The 19,783-nt window shown below is 58.2% G+C and overlaps 2 protein-coding genes and 1 non-coding gene across 4 annotated transcripts; all 3 read right to left on the reverse strand.

The window, feature by feature from the left end:
- Window positions 1-9,588: 9,588 nt before the first annotated feature.
- On the reverse strand, window positions 9,589-14,796 carry ODC1 (ornithine decarboxylase 1). Of its 2 annotated transcripts, none has more exons than XM_028517235.2 (11): window positions 14,693-14,796; window positions 14,466-14,599; window positions 14,023-14,196; window positions 13,694-13,866; window positions 13,334-13,468; window positions 13,121-13,202; window positions 12,855-12,938; window positions 11,874-12,036; window positions 11,681-11,793; window positions 11,370-11,584; window positions 9,589-10,637 (listed from the first exon to the last, which is right to left on the reverse strand). In XM_028517235.2, the coding sequence occupies exons 2-11, from the start codon at window positions 14,565-14,567 to the stop codon at window positions 10,493-10,495; spliced, it is 1,386 nt and encodes a 461-aa protein (XP_028373036.1). In that variant the 5' UTR covers window positions 14,568-14,599; window positions 14,693-14,796; the 3' UTR covers window positions 9,589-10,492. The 2 variants fall into 2 exon arrangements, with proteins under 2 accessions (XP_028373036.1, XP_035883546.1); XM_036027653.1 differs by having other exon boundaries at window positions 14,466-14,592; window positions 14,693-14,755.
- On the reverse strand, window positions 14,736-18,141 carry LOC118501054 (transcription initiation factor TFIID subunit 4-like). The gene is made up of 2 exons (XM_036027852.1): window positions 17,109-18,141; window positions 14,736-14,801 (listed from the first exon to the last, which is right to left on the reverse strand). The coding sequence occupies exons 1-2, from the start codon at window positions 17,754-17,756 to the stop codon at window positions 14,736-14,738; spliced, it is 714 nt and encodes a 237-aa protein (XP_035883745.1). The 5' UTR covers window positions 17,757-18,141.
- On the reverse strand, window positions 15,530-15,660 carry LOC114501172. The gene has a single exon (XR_003684933.1). It is a non-coding gene; the product is annotated as a small nucleolar RNA SNORA42/SNORA80 family (small nucleolar RNA).
- Window positions 18,142-19,783: the final 1,642 nt, after the last annotated feature.

A 19,783-nucleotide genomic window follows, 5' to 3' on the forward strand; every position in this document is an offset into this window, starting at 1 on the left:
CAGGGAGCCCTCCATGGAGGGGGCAGGTCAGGAAGGGGGGGCTCTCTATCCAGGGGGCAGGGCTGGAGCAAAAGGGGAGGAGGGACAGGAGGCAGGGAAACCAGTCCCCTTCATGGAGGGCACCCTATCCCCCCTTCCCTACCCCTTTCCACGATGCCCTGTCCCCCATGCCCTGTCCTTCCTAGGGTCTCCTGTCCCCCTGGCCTGTCCCTCCTAGGGTCCCCTGTCCACTCTGTCCTGCCCCCTCCGTGGAGGGTCCACATTCCCTCCTGCCGGGTCTTCTGTTTTCCCGTCCCGTCCCCTCACTCTCCGCCCTCTGCGGGGTCTGGGCTGGGCCCTGGTCTCCATCTCCCCTGCCTCCCGGCCTCATGCCCGCCCTCTGGACCCGAGCCCCACCCCGCCCTCCTCCTCTGTCTAAGCGGGCGATCTCCCGCCGGTATGCCACGGCACCAGGGGTCCCCACGTAGTTTTAAAACACGCACCACCTGACGGTGCGGTCAGGGCACCGCTGGCCTGGCCCCTTCGATTGTCGAATGAGAACGGGCAACGTGGCTTCCAGTAGGAGCCAAAAGAAACGGACCTTTCCAGAACTTTGGAGTGTAAGAGTCTGTTCGTCAGAGAGACACACCTGAGAAAAGGGAAAAAGGGGGGAAAGAGAAAGAAAACAAGAAAGAAAAAAAAACAGCCTTGAAAGGAGGTCAGTGCCCCCGAACTGATCGGCAGGTGGGGCGTGTCGTGAAGGTCCCGCAGCGCGCAGGCGAGCCGCCGCAGCGCGCCCGTCGGAAACCGCGGGTCCCGGTCCTGTGCCCTCGGCTCGCGTCTCCAGCCCCATTTCAGGTGTCAGCTCGCTGGGTGGCCTGGGGAGCAGACGACACCACACAGAGACGGTGCGTCGTGGGTCGCACTGCGGAACCGTGTCACTTTACCAATCAGTGTCTCCCCGACGAGGTAAATGAAAAAGGAATAAAAGGTGGGGCCCTGTGAGTGGGATTAACACCCTTTTTAGAGTTGCCCCATGCTAGACTTGCCGGGGGGGGGGTCACTTGGTAAGTTTAAAACATCTAACCACTGTGCTGTGCACCTGAATCTAATGCTGAAGGTCAACTCGAATTGAAATACTTTAAATTACTTTAAAAAGTAGACATAGAAACGGAAGTCAGAGGGATCTTGAAAAACTATACATCGGATCCCGTCCTTCTCATGCCCAAAAGCCCTGCTGGCTGCAGCCGCAGTCACCGGTGCGGGCGGACGGACGCCCTGCGGGGCGGACTCACAGGGCGGGGGGAGGGGCGCTAGGGAGCCGAGGGGGAGAGTGGCCAGAATCAGTGCGGGCCCCAGCGCGGAGGTGGCAAGCAGGGAGCAGGACCTGGAAGCAGTAAAAAGGCACCGGTGAGAAGTGAGGAACACGAGTCCTGGGGTGAGTACGGAAGAAGGGGTGGACAGCGGGTCCGATGAAGCAGAGCATCGAGTCCGAGATTTGGAAGACAAGGTGGCAGGAAACTCCCAACCAGAACAGCAAAAAAAAAAAAAAGAATTTAAAAGACGAGGAGAGTTTAAGGACCACTGGGACAACACGAAGGGTAAGGACACCCACGGCGCGTCACAGCGGTGCCCGCAGTGGAAGAGAAAGAGCGGGAGGTGGAGAACCTACTGGAAGGGATAATGGCCGAAAACGTCCCTCACCTGCGTGGCCGGGTTGGGGGGGGGCGGGCGCTGATGCAGCACCAGCTCCCGGGGCGGCCAGGCTGGGTTTTTGGATCGACTGTCACATATTCGTTCATATACGGGGTGGGGAGTCTTCACTTTTATACAAAAAATAAGAGCACGTTGTAGGAATTATTCTACAGCTTGCTTTTTCCACTCACGGTTGAAGATATTTTATTAAAAAGAAAGGCAAGAAACACTCAAAACTCCTGGTTTGTCATTGCTTCACTGCTAATTTTCTGGCGGCTGCACCGTTATCTGTGAGGCCATTCGCGTGACTGGCATCTGCGGGACGGGAACCGCGCGTGGCTTGTGACGGGGCGGTGGGGGGCTGCTGGCCCTCCCTTCCCAGCTCCGTGTGTGTCGATGTCACCGTCGGTAGCTTGACACCGACCACGGCGGGGACGTGAGCACCACGGAAACTGGCAGACACCCCGAGTCAGCGCCCTCTTCCCCAGGGAGCCGGCGGGAAGGCTGCGGTGTCCCAGCACACCGCCGATCACCCCTGACTCAGGGCGTCAGGGGAGGGTCAAAGAAAATCACATTCCATTCTGGGGGTGTCAAACCCATTTTCACCGGGGGCCACATCAGCCTTGCGGTTGCCTGCGAGGGGCCGCATGCACTTTGAGGACTGTGTACATGTCACTGCTCCCTAACCAGGGGCAGGGAGCTGGGCACTGCCGCCGGGTAGAAACAAGGTGCCGGCCGGATAGAACAGGGTTGATTCGGCCCACAGGCCTTGTGTTTGCTGCCTGTGCCTTAGACTAAGCGTGTGATTGGGAGACAGGTTGATTTACCTACAGCATCGTGTGAGCTTTGTGAGACGGACTGACCGGTACCAGCTCCCGGGCCCCTCGGCCGTGGGAAGTGCACGATGCTTGCCCGCCCCACCCCCTGTGCCTCCGTGCCGAGTGAAGGGAACTGAAAGTGTTCCCGGTCCGGGGGTGGGGTTCGCTGTGAGGAGTCAGGGAAGGAATCCACGCGAAGCCCTTGCAGGGAGCCCCCGGGGGGGCAGCGTGGCCACTCAGAAATCCTTGTCCTGAGGCCGGGAACTCAGTGATGCCGCCTCACTGGGCTGGGCTCCGTTTCTCAGCCGTGCAGCCGGAGTAAGGATACCGCCCTCATCTGAGGTCGTTAACGAGGGGGCATTTTCTGTGGGAGCCCCCCAGCAGGGTACAAGGTCCTGGGGGCACGCTCTTCCCCCGCCACTTTGTCTGGAGTGAAATGAAGCGTGTGGGAGCATGTGATTGGGCGGTCAGGCGCTCAGACCCGGGGGCCCACTCACAGGTCACGTGGGAAGAAGGTCAGGCGTCCCAGAGTCCTGGGAGTGTGGGTGTGGGAGCAGAGGAGCCGCAGGCGAGACTGACCGCCGTGTTTGCTGCCTGGCTGTCGTGGGAGGAAGGTGAGACCCTGCAGCATCAGAGCGGGCCGCCCCTGGGAGACCGCTCCGGTTTTAGTGCTCAGAAATCTCAGTCCCAGAGACGGAGACCTCCCATTCAGGAACCTGATTTTATTTTTTTAAAGGTTTTATTTATTTCAGAGAGGTGAAGAGATGGAGAAAGAGAGGGAGAGAAACACCGACTAGTTGCCTCTCACATGCCCCCAATTGACCTGCAATCCAGGCATGTGATCTGACTGGGAATTGAACCCACGACCCTTTGGTTTGCAGGCCAGCACCCAATCCACTGAGCCACACCAGCCAGGGCAGAAACTGATTTTATTGATTGAATTGAATTTTAGAAGGGAAAGGAGTGAAAGAGAGAGGGAAAGAAACATTAATGTGGTTGCCTCTTGTGCGTCCCCTACTGGGGACCTGGCCCACAACCCAGGCATGTGCCCTAACTGGGAATCGAACTGGTGACCCTTTGCTTCGAAGTCTGGTGTTCAATCCACTGAGCCACACCAGCGAGGGCTGGAACCTGATTTTAAATTGCAATCTCCTACAGGACAGGAGCCATTTGTACTCAAATCAGTCAAGTCATTTTGAGTAAATGAGTTGGTCAGTAGGCAATCTCACCTCTCAGGCATCTGTTCTGTTAGCTTTGTATTTGTCTGGTGGGTGATTACTCACACATGCTTGATCATTTGTGTCTGTGATAGTAAGCGACACCTCACCGAAAAGTGTAAAAACATAGATGAGACACACTCCTGCCCTCAAGAATATGACTGTGTGGTGGAGCAAGTGGGGCACTGCCAGGGTCCAGCCTCAGCGGGGTCTCGGGGTCCCTGGAGGGTGCACGGCTCAGGCGAAGAGACTGGAGCCAGACACCCGGTGGGGCGCCGGAGGACAGCCGGGCCGTTTGGGCCCGACTGACTCCCCAAGAAAAATCAATCTTTATTTATTTATTTATTTATTTTTAAGATTTATGTATTTATTTTTTAGAGAGGGAAGGGAGGGGGAGAGAGAGAAACATCAATGTGCGGTTGCTGGGGGTTATGACCTGCAACCCAGGCATGTACCCTGACTGGGAATTGAACCTGTGACACTTTGGTTCGCAGCCCGAGCTCAATCCACTGAGCTACGCCAGCCAGGGTAATCTTTATTTTTATAAGGGAGGTTACACAACATTCAGTGTGTAGTGGGATTATTAAAACAGAAACGGTGACCACAGAAATAATTCCTAAAAACACAGAAGGTCTTACAGATCAATCATGTTAAACAAAGAAATAACCGAAAAGTACAGGAGGTCCCACAGATCAACCGTATTCAACAAAGGTTATTTTGACCCAGAGGGTCATTAATCAGATAGCCAGTGAAGCTATACAGGCACAAACTTTCAGGTGCCAATTAATAACTAGGTATCTATTAAAATTCTAAAAATTGGTCTAAATTAAAAGGGTGCAAGGGGTGATTTGTAGGTATATAGAAATCAACTATTATCCATTGAGGTTAAATTTGTCTCAGGTAACTGGTTTTTTTGCCTAGGCTTTTGGATTTATACATCTTGGGGGGCATGTTTTGTATTCGTTTCCATGTATTGAGATGATTATTTCCAACTAGAACTCCTTGCTTCTTTACACTCCTGTGCAGGGTATGGGGGGGTAGTGGCTCTAATAAATCTTAAGCTTTTGAGTGGGGACTCCCTAAGAAACATTCCTAGCAACAGCTTCCTTCAGCGTGCTGGCAGCTGGTCTGCCCATAGTTTAGTTTTGTCCTCAACTTCCCAGGTGGGGGAAGCAGGCAGCATTAGGGCTGCTAGGGGTCTCTATTCTGTGGTCAGCGAGTCATTTTGCGCAGAATCAGAGGCATCGTGCAGATTTTGTGTTATAACACACAGGTACCCAAAAACCCCACCCCCTGTTGCTAGCAGGGACAGGCATGCAGGAGGAGACAGACAGGAGACCTGGCCACAGTCGCCTCTGCCGTGCAGATGCGTCTCAATCGGCCCCACTGTGTCCTAAGTCGGCTGTGGGTCGGCTTCCGACAGGACACAGTGAAACTACCCCCAGTAGAAGGCCAGGCTTGTTAACATGACGAACTTGGTGGGCAGGGTGGTGCAGGGGCCGGGGCTGCGGACCCGCAGCAGGGGCTCCTGGCTGTGAGACCGGCTCCTCCAACGCCAGCGTCCGGAACGTGCCCGGTCCCTTCTGTGAGATCGCGTCTGCGGCCCCATCCGCGTTTCCTGCTCTGTGAAACGTGGGTCGTCGCCGGCCTGCCAGGACCGAGGGGAGGATGAGATGGGCCCTCCACTTGTGCTGGCTGCGGCTGAGGCCGCCAGGTGTCAGCCTACCTCACGGTCAGTCCTGATAACTCAGGTAACGCGGGCAGTATAGCGTCTCCCCGCCACGGCGGCCCACGGGCCTCCAGGGAACCTTTCTTTATCGGTCCCTTCAGTCTCCACAGCTCCCTTTTGCTGGGCCAAGAATAAAGCCTCAGATCCAGGTTTTCTCAGCCATGCTGGGTTCGAGCTCAGTCGCCTTGCTGTCTCTGCCCCCCAGCTCAGGAGGCGGCTCCCGCGGTGCCCGGGGCCGTGCAGACATGGTGGGCCAGGCTGACCACCAAGGGGCCTGGTGGTGTCACCCCCCCACTCTGGCCACTCCCCCACCCACCCCCAGGCTCAGCCCTCTGTCGTGGCATTGGAAGACTCGATCATGTTTTAGCGTGATAGGAGCTGACTGCGCTCAAGATTTAAAACAAACGGTGGGCATTGTTAAATCAGTTTAGGGGCATACTCCTGGGTCCTGCAGAGCATCTCCCCGAGGGCTCACCCACTGCCGTGGGTGGGACACCCCGCCGATCCGAGTCTCCAGGACACACAGGTCATTTCCTCTTTGGCTCTTTTTGGCTCAAACATTCAAAGTACTTAGAGTTTTACATTAAACTCTTTTTTTTTCCCCTGTAAAAACTCTCACGGTGGAATCCAGACATTGGACTCGCCCATTTTAACAGGGGCTTGCCATTTTTGTGTCCTCCTTACAGAATTTCCCAACCTGTAAGCCGCGGAAACGCCGGCCCCCCGGGGATGGGAACGGGTGTCTGCAGTAAGAAGGGGTCTACACGTTTTTATGTCTGTATTATGTGCAGTGCACTTATCCACGGCGAGTGGCGGCAGCCGCACCTGCCCCTCCCCTCACGCGTGTCTCCCTCACCCGCCCACCCCGCGCACGGGAGGATGGCGCAGGTGGTGAGAAGTCCGGCAGGAGGGCAACAGCTGTGGGCAGTTTCGCCACCCGATCTGGCCGCAGACTCTTCTCGGAGGAACTGCAGTCGAGCAGACCTGCTGCAGAACAGCCGGCGGATGGAATCCCGTCTCCCCCGTGTGCGTGGGTCCTTCCTCCGTGAGCGCAGGGTCCTACCGCACCGACAAGGAAGGCGGACGCCCCCGTCACCCCGTGGCTGCAGCGCCACTTAGGAGCGCCACTTAGGAGCACCGTGCCTCCTCATGACTTCTGCAGAAACCCTTCTGCCGAAATTGGCCGGGCTGGGAACAGCTGCCGCGTGTTCTGACGTCTCACAAGCCATGGAGGAGCCAGCACACCTGGTTCTGACGTCAGACTACGTAGTGACGCAGTGGGCGGGGCAAACGCTCAGTCTCAGCGGAGGCCCAGCCGCAAACCCGAAGGGGGTCGCGGTATCGCCGGGCTCGCCTGCCAGTAACCCTCCTTTTACTGAACAGCGGCCCCAAAGCCACGCGCAACTTTTATTCTGTTGCAGTTGTTCTGTTTTTGTTATTAGTCATTGTTGTTGGCCTCTCACTGAACCTAACTGGGAAATGAAACTATATACTAAGGCCGCGACCCGCCCCTGGGGTCCAGGTGCTCTCTGCGGCTTCGGGCACACCCTGGGGGTCTTGGAACGCGTCCCCTGCGGATAAAGGAGGTTAGTGCTGAGTTTCCTGAGTGCTCTGAGTTCTGAGACGCTTGGAGACAATGGGGTTTATGTAAATAGAGGGCTTACAGATTTCAGGCCTAGTACTCGTAATGCAGTAAACTCAAGAAAGGGCTCTTGTTTCTGTGTAGTTATTCTTATACGTAGCAGGGTTCTATGACGTTATGATGACGCATCTCATTCTATAAAATCCAAACTCCGCGGAGTCGATTTAAATTCAGTCCCCGTGCTCACGTAGTAAGCAAACACCGCTGATAAATAGTGCGTCCTTGGAGCACCCCCGTAAAAACAAGAGTCATTCCCCCCCCCCCCCCAAGGCTGCTTCCGGGGCAGACGCACAGCTGCGTCCGCGGGGGAGGATGGATGGCTCCGTTTCCTTTCTTCTCCCATCTGCGGAGAGGGAGGGAGCGGGCCGGGAAGGAGGCTGGGGGCCAGGGAAGGCCGAGGGAGCAGGCCCCGGGGGGACGGGGCGGGGGCGCTCAGGAGCCCATCAACCACCGCGTTTTTGTCTGCCGACTCTCCCCTTAGGGCGGTCGTGAGTGATGGTGCGTGTTCCCCACAGGGCTTTATCTGGGCCTTCCAGGCGAGCTGCATCCGTTCCGAGAGGTCACAAGGGCTCTGTCGGACCAGGAGGGCGGGTGCCTGGAGACCGCTGCACGTTAGGCTTCTCGGGAATACGCAGTGTGCGCTCGAACCACGGCCCCTGGGAAGGCGGGCCTGCGCTCGCAGACCCTCGGGGATGCTCTTTCTGCATCCGGAGCACAGGCTGAGCCGGGGCAGCTTTCCCACCGGCCGCTGGTCACCTTTCTGCCCTGCACCCTTCCTTTCTCCCGGGTTGGGCCTCTGGGGACCCCCCTTCAGCCTTTGGCAGTTGCCTTGGGTCCTGGGGGGCTGGAGGGGGGGGGGTCCTAAGCCAGGACGGCTGGGGTCCTTGTAAGGAAAGGGGGAGATACCGGGCTGCTCTGCCTCCAGGCTCACACTAACTTGAACACATTTGTTTCTTCTTTGGGTGTAGTTCCCTCCCATTGGGTGCAGCTTTTTAAAAAAGAAACACACCATTTGCAGGCAGGCAGGCAGCTTATCAAAATTTCCTGGGTACGTAGTATTTAGAAATGCAGGCAGAAAATGAAATTCTGTAGCACGTTTAAGGTAATTTCCCACTCTATTGACATGGTTTTTGCCAAGGGAGGAGGCTGGGCGAATTGTTCCACCAAGTGTTTTGGTTTTAATGTCATTTTTTTTCTCCCGCATCTCCCTCTCCCCCTCCCATGCCCGTCAGAAGCCGAGTGAGTGCAGTGTAGGGCTGGACGGTGGTCTCGCCAAATTTACGTTGGAGCCCTAACTCGCATAACCTCCGAAAGTGACTGGAAGCAGAGCCTTGAAGAGGTGACTAGTTTAAAATGAGGGTGTCGGGTGGGGCCCCGTGGTCTCCCTGCAGGGAGAAGACAGGGAGAAGGCAGCAGCCTACAAAGCCAGGGACAGAGGCCTAGGGAGAAGCCACGCGGGCAGGCTCCTGCTCTCGGACCCCCAGCCTCCAGAACGGTGAGTTGGTTTCTGTGACGTCACCCAGTCTGTGGCACTTGATTCCAGCAGCCTCACAAGGTGAGGTGCCCACTTAACGATCTCTGAGACACGGCCACTTGGCAAGCACGCCTGTGCAACGCTCGGGTGTCTTCCGTACGAGCACCAACAAGGCTGACCGAGGAGGGACCTGGGACACAGCCCCTCTCTGGAGGAGCGGCCTGTCCACTCCTTTGCTGCCTGAGTGCACGGGACTGTGGATGTTTCGCCTCCTAGTGTTATGGTCTGTGACAGTGAACTTCCGCCTGGAACTGAGCGGTATCGGCACTGGGGGAACCCACGTTTGTGGGCAGGTCCCAGGCTTGCGGCCCCAGCCCCGTGTCTGGGGCAGGCCCAGCCATGTCCACTGCAGGACACTCCCTGGGTGACCGAGCCCCAGGTCTCGTGTGCTGTGGTTGAGACTTGGTGTCTCACTCCCGTGGTGGGGGACAACGTAATTCCTTTATTCTGAGCCTTGGGGCGGGCGTCACATCCCGCGGAGCCCGAGCAGAGGTGCTTACTCACAGGAAGCCGGGCAGACTGCCGATTACGGCTCTTCTCCCCTCGGCCCTGTGGCTGACGGCAGCCTTCCTATCAATGTGCTGGGCAGGCCGTCCTGTGGCCCCAGGGAGAACGGAACTGGTGACGAGCCCAGCACTCCGGCTGAGGTGACCGGAAGGCACAGCACTGCACCGTCAGCCAGATGACGCCCAAGATGACCCTCCCCTCTGGGCCTTTGGGGATGGTCGGTCACCCGCGGCAGGGCTGCCTTACGCCCGGCGGAGTGGAGCCACAGCACCATCCACACACACACACACACACACACACACACACACACGAGATTCTCAGAAGCTGGTCAGTGTGCTGTGGCTCAGTCACTTGTGTCTCCGAGTGACACCTGGCTTGCCTGTGGCCTGCCTCCCTCACTGCTGCTCCCGCAGGAAACCAGAGTCCCCACCCTGGGGGTCAGAGAAGATAAAGATCTACACAGACAGTAATTTGTTGCTGAATTTATTAAAACAACTGCCAAACGCTGCACTACATTCCCACCTTGTAACTACGCAACTCGTCCTGGGAGTGAGGGCCGGGTGGGGAGGCAGCGGCCTCGGTCCCTGCGGGCAGCAGGCCCCCGAGGGCCCGGCGCCCCTTCCCTGGGCCCTGGCTGTGCCGAGGCGGGCCGGGGTGTTAACAGGGGCTCTGGGCCGCGTCCAGCCACTTCTGTGGACATGGGGAGAGGGCTGAGCCACCACGGCAGACACTGGCCACTGTCGGCAGCAGGGGACTTGGGCTTCTCATCCATCCTTTCCCCTCTACCAGCACGGGACCAGGTCTCTTCCTCGGGACACCCAGAGCCAAGTTTACACAGGAGTCACGCATGGAAATACAATGCCAAACAGGAAAAGGGCACGCACGCCCACAGGGTTTCAAAAAACAACACACCGTCGATTCCTCAGTCCTCTGGGACAGTTTTCTCAGCCTTTGGGGAAGTCAAGACATTAATTCCCACTCGTAAAGATACATGCAAGGCGAGCCACGTGGAATGGCCCCACTAAAAATATCCCAGTGCCTAATTTCCAAGGTACTTTATTTTAAAAACAGGTCACAACACTGAGCTTCTGGCCCATTAAGGCCAACAAACAAGCTACAAATGCTTGCGTGGCGGCCGAGGGGCACTCTTTAGTAGAGTCTGAAAACCGAGTAAAAATCTGTATAAAACAAGTAATCAAATAGTTTCCATAGGAACACAGGTAAGTGTGACCCCAACTCCTAGCCCCCATCACGTTCCATGTGCCACCCTACTTACAAAGACGTTTCAGAACTAGCAATAATTAAGTTACGTGGTCCCCTCCAATCCCGTAATTCAAGCTACCCTCGCGGTAACAGCTACACGAACGGCATCTACACGTTGATGCGAGCGGAGGCGCAGGCTGCCGGGTGCAGCTCCATCCCGCTCTCCCAGGCGCAGGACACCGGCAGAGCGCTCACGTCCTGCTCCTCCGCGGCGGCCAGGGCGCCGCAGTTCTGGACCTGCTGCATCAGCTGCCTGCGAGAGAGAGAGAGAGAAGCGGCATGCTCAGAAACCCGGGGTCGCCCCCACTGGACGGTCCCCAGGGGCCTCCTCCCGAGCCCATGTCCCTCCCTCCCTCCCCGGCTCCTGGGCCCCGGGGAGCAGTGCGGCTCCTCGGCCGTCTCTTGGGTCGTGAGGAAACACGGTCACCTCGCTGCACAGAGGCACCTCCACCAGCCCTCAGTGTCAGGCACCGTGAGGGGATCTCAAAACACCGATCGCCACTGGGGGAGACATCTCCCCATCCACTTGCATTTTCTAGAGCGTATATTCTTAATATGGGGAGTACAACTGAAACACTGTATTTAACCAAACAATTTCTTCCAATTAGAGTAAAATAAGAACAAGCATCAATCTGAGAACATACCTATTTTTAAAAATCTCGGAGCACATTTATTAAAGCTGGGGACAGTGCAGCCGGTAGGCTGAGGACCGAGGGTGGTGACAGCGCAGAGGCCGGGCCGCTCTGACCCCCGAGAAGCGTTACCGGGGAGAGACGAGCCTGGGGGGGGGGGGGGTGGGGGTGGCGCTCCGGTCCCCTGAGGAGTCAGACGCGTGGAGACAGACTCGGGGGATCAGCCCAGGACGAGCTGCCGCGCGCCCGAGGGGGGAGAATGTGCAGGGAGCGGCCCGGGCCTGCTCCCGGGAGGGAGGGCGCCGAGGAGGCCCCTGCTCCCATCAGGCCCGGCCCCGCGCGCCGCCACTGACCAGGCCGGCCCCGGCATCACGTCGTGGACGGGCGGCCGCTGGAAGCCGTTGAAGGTGGAGGCGGCGGCGACGGTGTAGGCGCCCATGTTCTCGAAGAGCAGCCAGTCGCCCACGTGCATCTCGGGCAGGGCGCAGCGCTCCACGATGCGGTCCAGGCCGTCGCACGTGGGTCCCCAGATGCTGGAGCAGTAGTGCTTCTCGTCGGGCTTGGGCCGCTGCGTCGGAGGGGGAGACGCACCTGTCACCCCTGCCCTGCCCGGCCCCCCGACCCCCTCGTCATGTGCAGGGTAGGCAGTGACCGCCCGGAGCACCTTCTGCAGGACGGGCCTCACGTGCGCGTGGTCGTACAGGATGCAGTTGAAGGAGCCGTACACCCCGTCGTTCACGTAATACATGAAGGTCTTCTCGCTCGACTCGTCCTCGTCTGCAAAGCAGAGCAGCCTCAGTCCCCGCCTCCGCACCAGCTCCCGGGGCGCGTGCGGGGACCCCGCCCCTCACACCTACCGTCAGAGCCCGTTTGCTCCTTCAACACCAGTTTTTTGGCGATGATGTTAACTGCGAGCGTGAACGCTGACGCAACATAGTATCTGCCGGGCTCTGCGATGACCGTCACCCCCGAGTCGGGGGGGAAATACTTGTCCAGAGCCGGGTTGATGACACTGGTGATCTACGAGAGACAGACCAGCGCAGTCGGCCACCGGGGGCACCACACGGAGAGACGGCACAGCGCTGTGACACCACCCGCAGAGGGCCCCGCCACCGGGCAACAGCACAACACCAGACACCTCCCTGAAAACCAGCCCGGGCAGCCCCGTGGCGTCCCCCGAGTCCTCCCTGGACACCCCCCCCCCCCGTCTATCCTTTCTAAGACGCTATGGGCCCAGTTACACCAAATGGGACAAAACAAACCTATGACCACTATCCGCGGCATCCAAGTGCCCAAAAATACTTTTATCTGGCAAAACACGTGCCAACAGAATGAAACTATTCTGTCAACCTCACGTAATTTTAACAAAATTAACCTTGAACGGCTTCACTCCAGAAGTGACTAGGCTCCTGAAGTTAACACTAGGCAGTGTTCCAACGAGAGGAAACACAAATTCTAACGAAGCGCCACTCCGTGCCAGCGCCGCCATCGGGACCGAGCCCCACCGACCTGCGGGCACTGGCTCTGCCGGGAGCCGTCCTGCTGACAGCCTCGGGCCTGCCACAGTGCGGGCCGGGTGCCTGTCACAGCAGCCTCGCATCTCCGCCCGGTCGGCTGTTCCCGAGACTCAAGGGGAAAACCCACCCGTGTTTTAGTTTAGAAAACCGAAGGATGTTAAACTCATTTTAAATAGCCCAAGTCACTCAAAAGATCATGCCGAGACATTCACTTTCACGTTGGTACAGTCCTTCTGGCATCAACTGAAACACTTGAGTCTGGAACTACCCCACTACGGGCCCTGCTAAAACAGCTACTCCGATAGTGATGCTACGAATTACCTCTTCGAATTTAAGCTTTACATCCTCAGATCCAGGAAAGCCGCCACCGATGTCCAGCAGGTACATGTTGAAACCGACCTCAGCCTGGAGTCAAGAAAATTAAGTTAATGCACCAGCCAGATGCACACAAGTCGTGGGAAGCGAACACAGCAGGCAGGTTCGGGCCTCTGCAGTGGGGGCGACGCCTCCGACAGGCGGGCCCTGGAACCGAGACGGGCTCCTGCCAGCCCTGCCACCCCCAGTGGGGGGGGGTTCCCCACACTCACCCCCATGTCGAAGACGCAGCGGGCGTCGGAGATGGCCTGCACGAAGGTCTCAGGGTCGCTGCAGCCGCTGCCCACGTGGAAGCTGCAGTGGTAAGGAGGAGAACACACTGTGTCCAATTATTTCCAAAGACACTTCCTTCACAGATGCAAAGTGCTGCGAACCCTGCACGGTCTGACACTATCTGAGCCTCCACCTCCACACCGGGACCTCACCTGACACCGATGACGTTGACATTGAGCTCTTTCGCCCGCTCCAAGAGCAGCCTGCTCGTCTTGAGAGTGGCACCGAATTTAACACTGAGACGACACACCGCTTTGGAGTCATCCGTGGCGATCCGCAAAACCAACCTAGAATCAGGGAGAATGCATCAAGTTCATGGAACAGAAGGTCCCGGGAGCGGCTGAAACACAGAGAGAACTCCTGTTTCAGTCCGAGAGGGCTTCGCTAACCAAGGGGGTCACTACTTTGCCTCTGGCCCAGCACACAGACAAGTCTGAAGACGGGAAATTCAGTCTGACGACACCCAGCTCCCGCCCACCCCACCCCCCGGCCTCCAGCGGAGGGGGACTCACTTGGCCTTCGGATGCGCCCTGGCCATTTTCATCAGCTCGACCTCACTATCGAAAGTCATCATCTGGACTCCGTTATTGGCAGCGTACTTAATCTGAGACACTTGTTTACAAGGATTTGCATAGATGATCCTCTCTGGAGGCACCCCGAGACTCTGCACCAGCTGTATTTCCATCTGAAAGAGAGGTGTCGCACTGCACATGTGTAGCCAATTCGTGAAAGACAGAGAAACACAGGGAGTTGTAGATGGCGCCCCCCCCCACCCCCCAGCACCCACCGCCTAAGAAACATAACCGAGGCCCGCCCGGCGACCAGAGCCCTTTCTGCTCACCTTGCTGGCACAGTCAAACCCCGTCCCGATGGCAGCAAGGATCTTCACTATGGTTCTGCTGTCATTGCACTTGACCGCGTAAAAAGGGGTGACCCGAGGAAGAGCTTTCAGCCACCTCAGGTGTTTCTTCAGGATGTCCCCCAGGTCCGCAACGTAGAAGGCGTCCTTGTCATCCTGCAGGCAGAGCGGCCACAGGGGCTCACTCAGCAGCCGCCCTGCACTGTCCAACCTCGGCCCCTTTCTCCTTCCCACTGTCCTCAACAGAGCCCACTCCTCTCGGCCCAGGCAAGGCCACGAGTGTCACTATGGCTGCCTGGCGACCCACAGCCAGTTTAAGTCTAACTTCCCGAACAAGACCCGTCAGCCTCACTGCCCTGCCTCAGACCCCACTGGGGTTTCCCACTCAATGCCCGGCCCTGCCAGCACGAACTCAATACACGTACGGAAGAAGAAACTTCATTAATTTTTTGGTCCAGGATGTCCTTGGCAGTGAAGCCTTCATCGAGGAAATGGCAGCCAAACTCTTCATCAGTAAAGCTGTTCATGGTGTCTGGGTACTCGTCTGAGACTCCACAAACTACAAACAGGGTGGAGAAATTCACTCAGAAACCTTAGCGATACTTAGCAATCCTTAAAAAAAGATTCACGTGCAACAGCCACCAATACTTACAAGGAAAAGTACAGTGGAATTTAAAGGAAGTATTGTCAGCTCTTCACAAAAGCAGCCCCGCGGAGGACGGGCCTTCTCTGGCCGCAGTGGCAGCGGCAGCAGCACTGTCCTGCTAACACAGATGTCCTCCTTAGGGGCGAGGCACGGGACGGAGAAGCCGGGCCCTCGCCCGCCCGCCTGCGAGGCAGGGCTGCTCAGGCCCCACCCAGCTGGCCCTGAGGGTTTGGGAACCCACCGCACCTGGGTGCAGGTCACCTGAATCCCACCAGCCCCTACCGCACCTGAGAACACCCAATTCAACACCTTGGGATCCTTCTGAAAGCAGCAAACTCCATACATAGTACATGCTCCACACATCTCAATAAGCTCTCCAAATTACACAGGATTTTAATAATTAACAGGCTTCATGGAAATGTCTAGGGCTCTCAATTTACTGCGTGCTCGTAAGTCCCCTGAGAGTTTTATGAGCTAATGTTATTTCCATGCTGGCATGCAGCTTTAAAAGCCGCACCTCCCAATCAACAGTGTTTTATACTTGCTCTGTCTGATCACACGCCAGCACTCTCGCACTACACTGCCTCCCAGAACAGCCACTCTAGGAATCCCGACAGACACGCCGACAGTTGCTTAGCTACAAACGATAGTCAAGTGAGAGTGATTTTTGGCATACTTCATGAGTAACAAAAATAAGCAAGTGTAAATGACTCACGAGGGAGGAAAAAGCTCGTAACATCCGAGGCACTGTCCTTGGCCTCGGTCCAGTGCAACGGGGTGAACGTCAGCTATCTTAATCTCATTTAAACCCACTTGACCCCCGCTGGGCACAGCGTACTTTTCCACTGTGCGGCCCGCTTCAGCGCCCGCAGCCCACGGGCGAAGGCTGGGCAATGGTTCCGGGCCAGGGTGCTCTGGCACGGGGCACTGTGAGAGACCCAGGGTAGGGGCCTGCCACAAATCCCAGCCCGTGCAGGGCAGAACTTGCTTCGAGAGACTTGACCGAATGTGACTCTTGGGCACTGGCATCCTCCTAAATCACCCCCAACCCCCAGGGGAGGCAGTGGACCAGGGCCAGCAGATCCACTTTGTCCACATAAATAACCCTCAGGAGGCGAAGCGCTGACAAGCTGGATTCACTGGGGTCTTTGTTAAACACCCTTAAGGCAATGCTCAGGCTTAACCTTGGGAAGTTGCTCTTTTAAATACATCACTAATAAGTACTTTGCTTCGCTGTATCTTTTTTCTAATCCCCACCCTGAGGACCTTCTCTTTTTTCCCTGCTAGAGAGGAAGGAAAAGAGGAAGGGAGAGCGCGCGCCGGCCGGGACTGGGAGGGGACCAGGCCTGGAACCTTCGGCCGCGGGACGCCGCCCCGGTCACCTGGACCCGCCCGGCCCGGCGCCGCGCGCTCCCCCTCCCGTCGCAGCGAGGCCGCATTTGAATAACCGGCAACAGAGCCGGTTCACCCAGGAAGACCTCCGGGGCTCTGCACAGGAAGTTCCTTAAAAGGGTCGATCGATTAGCCCAGCACAGCACTTTCCTCCCGTGAACGCCCGCTGCCTGCTGGTGGCCTGCCGGGGCCGGGGCCGACTTAAACGGGAACTGAGAGCGTCTCCCAAGTGAACTCAATTCCGCCCGACTTCAGGGGTGAATCACGCCGACGGTGTTTGCTCTTCCCGTCATTTCTAAGAAGGACCGCCCCCCCCCCCCCGACCCCTTGCCCCAGTCATTCAGGCAACATCAGTCTCTCCGGGACACCTCGGGGTGGGCTCTAACCCCGTCCCTAGACCGGGAACCCAGGCCAGGCGTCTCTTAGCCACTAGGCCACTCGAGGTCTCCCGAAACGGGCGGTTCCAAGCCGGGGCCGGCCGAGCTTTTATCATCACAGCCGGCGCCTCCTGCGGGCTCCGTGTCGGCCCTCGCTCTGTCCGCACGGGGACAAACCCTAGCACAGGCGCCGGGGACTGCAAGCCAGAGGGTACCCATGACCCCGTAACCGTGAGCGAGCGACCGGAGCCCCAGACCTGCACGGGCTCGTCCCGCCTCTGCTGCACCTGCTACCCGGCTTGCCACGTGGGCTTTTAAAAAAAGCAGCGGTTAAAGGAACCACCGGCTTTCCCAACGGCTTCCGGCTGAGCCGCAGCCCCACGTCACGGTGCCGGGCAGGCGAGACGAGGGCCCCGGGGACCGGCGGGCCGCGCCGCGGGGAGGGCCAGGGGCCAACCCTCGCCGTCCCGGGGGAAACCGGCGCCCCGAAGGAAGGCAGCGGCTCACCAAGGTCAGGGGCTGGCGGGCGACTCTGCGACCACGTGCCCCTCGCAGCGCCGGGCGCGGGTCGGTCCGCGGCCTCCGGCCCGGCGCGCAGGGACACGTGGCCGACCCCCTCCCGCCGCCCCGCCGCCCGCTCGCGCCCCTCTCACCTGGCAGCGCAGAGGAGCCTCAGGCCGACCCCATGGAGACGCCGCCGAGCGCACAGGACCGCCGACCGCCCCGTCAGCGCCCGCCCGGCCGCCGGCCCGCCGCCTCGCTCCCTCCCGCGGAGGACTGCCGGCCCGAGGTGGCACCGGGAGAGGGGAGGCGGCGGCGGAGGCAGAGGGGACTGACAAAGCCCGACGCGCCGCTGCTCCGCTACTTATAGCGCCGCGCGTGTCGTCATGGAGACGCACCAGCTCAAACCAGCCGCGATCGGTTCCGTCCGGGCGTCTTGCGAGGGAGGGGGCGGGGCGCGGCGGCGGCGGCCAACCGGGGCCCGGAGGGCGGGCGGGGGGCGCGGGCAGCCTAACGCCTGCGCGTGCGAGCGCCGCCCATCCGCCCCCGGCCTCGCGCCCCTCCAGCCCTGCGGCAGGCCCGCGCACGCGCACGGCGCCGCAGGCACCTCCCCCACCTCGGGCCTCGGTCGGCGGCCTGCGGCGGGCTCGCGCAGGCGCACGAAGCCCGAGCCTCAGTCCCGCGGGCCCTCGGCGCCGGTCTGGGTTCGTCCTTCGGCCTTGGGATCCGAACCGCTGCCGCAGAAATGCAAACCCGGCCGCTGCACCCGTGCCACGCAACACTGTTTTTCCGCTTGGCATTTGGTGCCGCGTGTCCTTGGGCAGAGAAAGAAATCGGGAGAGAGCGGGCCACGTGGTCCCGGCATCTCCATTTCTGTAAAAGGGACCTGGAAAAGGTCGTGGCGCCGCTCTCCTCTACCGGGAGCAGAGCAGAGACGCTGACAGAGGGAGGGGTGTGCAGAGGGGCACCCCGCAAGTCACCTGTGTCCTGAACCGTGTCGACACAGTGGTGTCTTCCAACAGTGGACGCGCGAGGACCACCGTGCGGTTTTATTACGCCAGGAGACTCGCTCAAGCGCGTTAGGGGACTACGGGGTAGGAGGGATCGGATCCCAAACTACCGAGCGGCTCCACCAGTCTGTGACATATGGATGCCCCTCGTCCGTGACTAGACACCTTTCAGGGCAGCTGCGATCGGCACCTGGCACGTTTGAGAGTTACATTAAGTCCCAACACACCAACAAGGTCCACGCAGTGAATACATACAACAACAGCCTGGTAGGAAATTGGTTGTCCCTAAGAGCGGAGTCAGTGCCTCCAGTGTTAGGACAAGAGTCTCATGATCTGGGCCATTCTTACTTAATGTTATTCTTGGTAGATGTTAAAATGTAGCACAGTATTTTGCAGACCAGCCTTAAACAGGACAAGTTTGACAGGGACCCGACTACAGAGAGAAATCAGCATGTAGTTCAGGGAGGCAGAGCTTTGGCTGCGGACCCTCTGCTGGTTTTCCTTGCTGCCAGTAAATAAAACGGCCTCATGACAACCCTGGCCCGTTTCTGAATAGGGCACCCCAGGTGGCGAATCCCTTGAGTTTGGTAACACGGTTGGAGGATTGCGCCCCACTGCTGGCCCCAGGGAGGGGCTGAAGAAATTTAGGACTTTCTTCTCCCACTCCCGTTTTTTAATTCCTTCCCTTAAAGATGAAATCCAGCAGACAATTATGTTCCACCCTAGGGTGTGGGTTGCAACCAACCTGAGGGCTAGGGGTAAGAGTTAGAGAACGTGTAAAACTGGGTTTGGCTAAGCTGTGGGTGCAGGGGAGCCTGGAGGAGCTCAGGGCTGTAGCCCGGACCTCGTCCCAACTTGCTGGGTGATTTTGAGTAAATTGCCTCCCTTCCCTGGGCCTCAGAGGAGGCCAGAGTAGCCCACAGTGTTTACAGCTACCAAAGCCGGTGAGGTTTTGCAAAACCTTCTTTGAGAAACAAGCAAAATATAACCAAAGACACTGAAATAGAGGACAGGCTAACAGTGACCACAGGGGAGAGAAGAGGGAATTTCAGGGGAGAATGGGAAGGGTTCACGGGAACAAGCTTAAAGGACACATGGACAAAAACTAGGGGGAGGGTGGTAATGGGAGGGAAGTGGGGAGGGCTGGGAGGGTGGGCTGGATTGGGAGTAAAAGGGAGAAAACTGTACTTGAACAATGATTAAAATAAAATTAAAAAAAAAAAGAAAAAAAAAAGAAAAACCTTCTTTGAGCCAGCCCTGCGGCGTAGTGGGTGAAGGGTTGCTGAATGGGTGAATGAATGAATGAATGAGTGACCTTCACAGGACGTTAGAGCCCTGGGTGCCCAGTGGGACTGCTGTGGCTCCCCGTGAGCACCCTGGGATTTGCCCCTGGGATTTTTTCCTCTCCTGCAAGGAAAACATTTTGTTCCAAGAACCCAAGAGTTTTTCCTTGCACTCCGAAAGTCTCCCACGTCCAATTCCACGGCCAAGAGGCCAGCACTGTCCGCACTGCCGCTCTCCGTGGCTCATCAACCACTGGCTGCAAGGCAACACTTCCCTGCTCTGTGGCCTCCTCCCGGCAGAGGGGACACGATGTCTCAGTACGTGGGCTCCTGGGCGCAGCCTGGCGTGGAGGGGAGGACAGCTGGCCCCTGTCCTGCCGGTAGCTGGCTGCTGTGTGGCCTTGACCCCCTCCCTGACCTCCCGAGAGCCTCTGCTTCTCCAGCCAGCAGGGAAAGAGCTGAGGCCCGATCTAGGGTCCCTTTTAGCTCTGTCCTGTGATTATATTTCAGATTTAGAAATACAGAGATAAAAGC

Source organism: Phyllostomus discolor, chromosome 6 (genome assembly GCF_004126475.2).
Source record: "Phyllostomus discolor isolate MPI-MPIP mPhyDis1 chromosome 6, mPhyDis1.pri.v3, whole genome shotgun sequence".
Classification (NCBI taxonomy): Eukaryota; Metazoa; Chordata; class Mammalia; order Chiroptera; family Phyllostomidae; genus Phyllostomus; species Phyllostomus discolor.

Bases quoted from the DNA above. Each gene is read 5' to 3' on its own strand.
- ODC1 (XM_028517235.2), bottom strand. From the start codon at position 14,567: ATGAACAGCTTTACTGATGAAGAGTTTGGCTGCCATTTCCTCGATGAA. The intron at 11,794-11,873 runs GTAGGTGTGAGG...TCTGCTTTGCAG, and splicing joins GGAGCAAACGGGCTCTGACG to ACGAGGACGAGTCGAGCGAG. The intron at 11,585-11,680 runs GTGCTCCGGGCG...CCTCCGACGCAG, and splicing joins TGAGGCCCGTCCTGCAGAAG to CGGCCCAAGCCCGACGAGAA.
- LOC118501054 (XM_036027852.1), bottom strand. From the start codon at position 17,756: ATGCCAAGCGGAAAAACAGTGTTGCGTGGCACGGGTGCAGCGGCCGGG. The intron at 14,802-17,108 runs GTGAGAGGGGCG...CTGTGTTAGCAG, and splicing joins AGGCTCCTCTGCGCTGCCAG to GACAGTGCTGCTGCCGCTGC.